Genomic DNA, 1,825 nt, shown 5'->3' with positions numbered 1-1,825 from the left:
TGAACAAAGGAGCAGGGCGCCGCCGCGGGGACCCGCCACCGACCTCCCGGGCCGCGCCGGGGCCCTCCCGCCCGCCGCCACCATGACCGCCAACGGCACTGCCGAGGCGGTGCAGATCCAGTTCGGCNTGAACAAAGGAGCAGGGCGCCGCCGCGGGGACCCGCCACCGACCTCCCGGGCCGCGCCGGGGCCCTCCCGCCCGCCGCCACCATGACCGCCAACGGCACTGCCGAGGCGGTGCAGATCCAGTTCGGCCTCATCAACTGCGGCAACAAGTACCTGACGGCCGAGGCGTTCGGGTTCAAGGTGAACGCGTCGGCCAGCAGCCTGAAGAAGAAGCAGATCTGGACGCTGGAGCAGCCGCCCGACGAGGCGGGCAGCGCGGCCGTGTGCCTGCGCAGCCACCTGGGCCGCTACCTGGCGGCGGACAAGGACGGCAATGTGACCTGCGAGCGCGAGGTGCCAGGCCCCGACTGCCGCTTTCTCATCGTGGCGCACGACGACGGCCGCTGGTCGCTGCAGTCCGAGGTGCACCGGCGTTACTTCGGCGGCACCGAGGACCGCCTGTCGTGCTTCGCGCAGACCGTGTCGCCGGCCGAGAAGTGGAGCGTGCACATCGCCATGCACCCGCAGGTCAACATTTATAGCCTGACCCGCAAGCGCTACGCGCACCTGAGCGCGCGGCCGGCCGACGAGATCGCCGTGGACCGCGACGTGCCCTGGGGCGTCGACTCGCTCATCACGCTGGCCTTCCAGGACCAGCGCTACAGCGTGCAGACGGCCGACCACCGCTTCCTGCGCCACGACGGGCGCCTGGTGGCGCGCCCCGAGCCCGCCACCGGCTACACGCTCGAGTTCCGCTCTGGCAAGGTGGCCTTCCGCGACTGCGAAGGCCGCTACCTGGCGCCGTCGGGGCCCAGCGGCACGCTCAAGGCGGGCAAGGCCACCAAGGTGGGCAAGGACGAGCTCTTCGCCCTGGAGCAGAGCTGCGCCCAGGTCGTGCTGCAGGCGGCTAACGAGAGGAACGTGTCCACGCGCCAGGGTGAGTGGGGACGCCGCCCCCCTCCTCTACCGGTCGGTGCACAAAGCGCACCCCACCCCCGTACCTCCAGCCTCCCGCCCTTTCTCGCCGGCGGCGCTGCTGTAATCCCTAGTGGCGTCCGGTGCGCCCCCGCTAGGCGCGTGGGCCACCCCGCCTCGTTGCGGGAAGTGCGCCGCTCGGGCCCGGAGGAGGGGGCGAGGGGTGGGGCTTTGCCCATCCTCGCGCGCCGCTGCACACCCCCGCCCCGCGTTGGCCTGGGGCTCCCTGGGCCCCAAGTAGGCGCCGCCCTAGGTGCCACCCTGCGAAACCGCCCCCCCCCCGCAACTCCCCACGCTCTCTGATCCCGCGGATCGCCCTGCCCAGCCCTGGGGGGCAACGCCCATCCCCCTGTTTCCTCGTGCCCCTGCCGGGTCAGCTCGAGGGCGAAGGCGAGGGTAGCTACGCGCGCGGGACACACCCCCAGCCCCCCACGGCCCTCCCAGCGCAGGCGGAATGGGGGAGCCTTTGATCTCCGTGGGGTGCGCCGCCACCTTCCAGCCCTCCGGGCCTTTCTCCACCCCCACTTTCAGCCCCGAGGGGTCGACCTCTGCTGGGGGGTGCGTCCCTTGTGTCTGCCCTTCCCCCCAGCCCCTCCTCCCGCGTCTGCCCTGCGCTCGAGGCCGCGGCCTTTGTGAGCAGGGGGGCGGGCTCCTCCAGAGGGCCCTCCCTCGCCCCCTTTGTCCTGCTCGGTCTCTGCAGATGGGAAAACCAGATGCGGATGGGCGGGGGAGGGGAGAGGTTTTC

General features: G+C 72.3%; 1 protein-coding gene across 1 annotated transcript in view; it reads left to right on the top strand.

Moving 5' to 3' along the window:
* Window positions 1–135: 135 nt before the first annotated feature.
* FSCN1 (fascin actin-bundling protein 1) overlaps window positions 136–1,825 on the top strand; it is a 9,450-nt gene continuing 7,760 nt past the window's right edge. The window contains exon 1 of the mRNA XM_077758758.1: window positions 136–1,042. Coding sequence (XP_077614884.1) covers window positions 211–1,042 — 832 coding nt within the window. The 5' untranslated portion in view covers window positions 136–210. The remainder of the gene's footprint in view (window positions 1,043–1,825) is intronic.

Source organism: Crocuta crocuta, unplaced genomic scaffold (assembly GCF_008692635.1).
Source record: "Crocuta crocuta isolate KB4526 unplaced genomic scaffold, BGI_CrCroc_1.0 scaffold273, whole genome shotgun sequence".
In the NCBI taxonomy this organism is placed as follows: domain Eukaryota; kingdom Metazoa; phylum Chordata; class Mammalia; order Carnivora; family Hyaenidae; genus Crocuta; species Crocuta crocuta.
Note: the sequence above shows the minus strand (reverse complement) of the source record. Positions and strands in the feature narration are given on the sequence as shown.